We start from the raw sequence: 2155 nt of genomic DNA, 5'->3' as shown, positions 1-2155 counted from the left end.
AGCAGGCCGGACAGGAGGGAGGTGCCTGCCCGCCTGCCTGCCCTCCTCCCATCCTGGGACATGGACACACATATCCTACAGCCGACAGCACAGGTGCTTAGTCACCTGGGAACAATGCTTGCTGACGGCACACGAGCGGCTTTGTCTCAGGCCGGGGTGATGGCTCTGCCTGGTCACAGAGCCTCCAGCATTTTCTGGCCTCAGTTCTGCAGGCGGAGCTGGCTGCCCTGAGCGTGGACGTGTGTTAGAGGGGCTGGGAGTACAGCTCAGAGCCAGTGGGGGTTGGGGGTGTCAGCGGGGTCTGGGAATGAAACAGCCAGTGAGCATGGATGCCTGGGCTGCCCCACAGTGTCCCTGACCAGATTCTCTCCCAACTGGGCTATGCCTGGGCCGACTCCTGCCTTCCTGACTTTGGGTATCTGTGAGCAGCGGGTTGCTGGCTGGCTGCACAGGGCTGAGGAAGACAAGGAGTCCCCTGACTCTGACTGAGGGCATCTGAGGCAGCTCACGGAGCTTGGGCCATGATACCCAGGCTTTGAAGCATGAATAAGAGTTTGACTGAAGAAGAATTTGGAAGAAATAATGTAGCAGAGGCCTGGAGGCATGCTTGAAAGTGGAGAGAGAAGCTATGGCGTGGTTGGGATCCTTGCCTTGGGCGGGGCAGGAGGATTCCCCCTCCCCCAGGCCCAGAGACACAGAATGGAAGGTATTTACCTGGGACAAATCTCCATCTTAAATCTCACATCTTACTTTTAACAAGGCAGCACGCCAGGCCTGGGGCTGACAGGTGGAGGAAGTGAGCTCAGACAGGGATAGGCAACTGGGGGATGGACTCCGAGCTCCGGTCCAGGCCCTCGAAGCACTTGGACGGCAGCACTGCAGGAGCTCAGGCTGCCCAGTCATGTGCGGCCCCTCCTGGCATGGGATAGGCCGAGCACAGGGAGGCACCGGCAGGTCCCTCTGCCCTGTGGCCAGTCTGGGAGAGGCAGGCCATCCCTTCAATTGGAAGGTGCTGGGCAGAGGGGTAGGATGCCGTGCAGTTGGGATGCAAGGCTGGGTAAAGGGAGGGAGAAGAGAAAGGGGTACGTTGATCGCATCACAGTGTATTTGAAGAAAATTGAGGCTGGACAGGTCATCAGAGCCAGACCTTGAGATCAAGGTGTTAGGATTTTACCCCGAGGGCTGAGGGCCGTGGGGAGCCATAGAAGGTTCTTAAGGGGGGTGGGGGTGGACAGGAAGCATCCCATAGCCTGAGCCTCTTGCACACTGGCAGGCTTTGGTCTAAGTCAGGATGCTCTTATGACTCACCCCTCAAGGGACTGTGAGGGCTGAGAGGGGATAAGGTCGGGGAGGGAAAAGAGAGTTAAGGCTGAGGGGACGTTGGAGAGAGGAGGTGCTGTCTGCTCAGCTCTCTCAGAGGAACCATGCAATGTTGCCAACCAATGAGCGTTCACCCAGAAGGGAGGTATTACTATGAGGAAACCGAGGTTCAGAGAAAGTAAGTGATTTGCCTAAGGTCACAGAGCAAGAAAGTGTCCTGATCCAGGGTCCACATCCTTAACTCCACACTCCACGGCCAGGAGATTCCCTGTGCCTTGCACGGAGCCCGTTGGAGGGGACTCAGTCCTCACCCGGAGAGGAAAAGGCCAGGTTCCAGGGGGCAGGGGGAGGGCCCATCCGAGCAGCCCTCTGAGATGGCCTCTCCCCCAGCTACGGGGACCAGGTTCAGCACTTCAAGGTGCTACGCGACCCCTCAGGGAAGTACTACCTGTGGGAGGAGAAGTTCAACTCTCTTAACGAGCTGGTCGCCTTCTACCGGACCACCACCATCGCCAAGAAGCGGCAGGTCTTCCTGCAGGACGAGGAGCCCCTGCCCAAGGTGGGTGGGTTTGGGGGGCGGCAGGAGGAGGGTCTAGCACAGCTTCTCCAGTTCTGTCCTGGGGGTTGCCGTGAAGCAAGAGGAGTTGGGGGGCAGGGGGAGGCGGGAAGGGCGGGTAGAAACTGCTGGGCAAGCAGAGCCTGGCTTATTCTCAGCCAGAAGCTGTGCGTGCACACAGTAGGCGCTCAGTAGTTGTGTGTTGAGTGAGTGAAGGTATGCCACCTGCTGAGCCTCCTGGGAGCCGGCACCTCACAGGTAGGAAGCTGAGGCTCAGGG

At 58.8% G+C, this 2155-nt stretch overlaps 1 protein-coding gene across 1 annotated transcript in view; it reads left to right on the top strand.

Moving 5' to 3' along the window:
- Nucleotides 1–2155, top strand: part of LOC104990857 (GRB2-related adapter protein) — a 21810-nt gene that overhangs the window by 16748 nt on the left and 2907 nt on the right. Inside the window, exon 5 of the mRNA XM_010843173.1 lies at nt 1711–1879. Within this exon, the coding sequence (XP_010841475.1) occupies nt 1711–1879 (169 nt within the window). The remainder of the gene's footprint in view (nt 1–1710; nt 1880–2155) is intronic.

This window comes from Bison bison, unplaced genomic scaffold, assembly GCF_000754665.1.
Source record: "Bison bison bison isolate TAMUID 2011002044 unplaced genomic scaffold, Bison_UMD1.0 scf7180017864180, whole genome shotgun sequence".
NCBI classification, from domain to species: Eukaryota; Metazoa; Chordata; class Mammalia; order Artiodactyla; family Bovidae; genus Bison; species Bison bison.
This window is presented reverse-complemented; position numbering and strand designations above follow the sequence as displayed.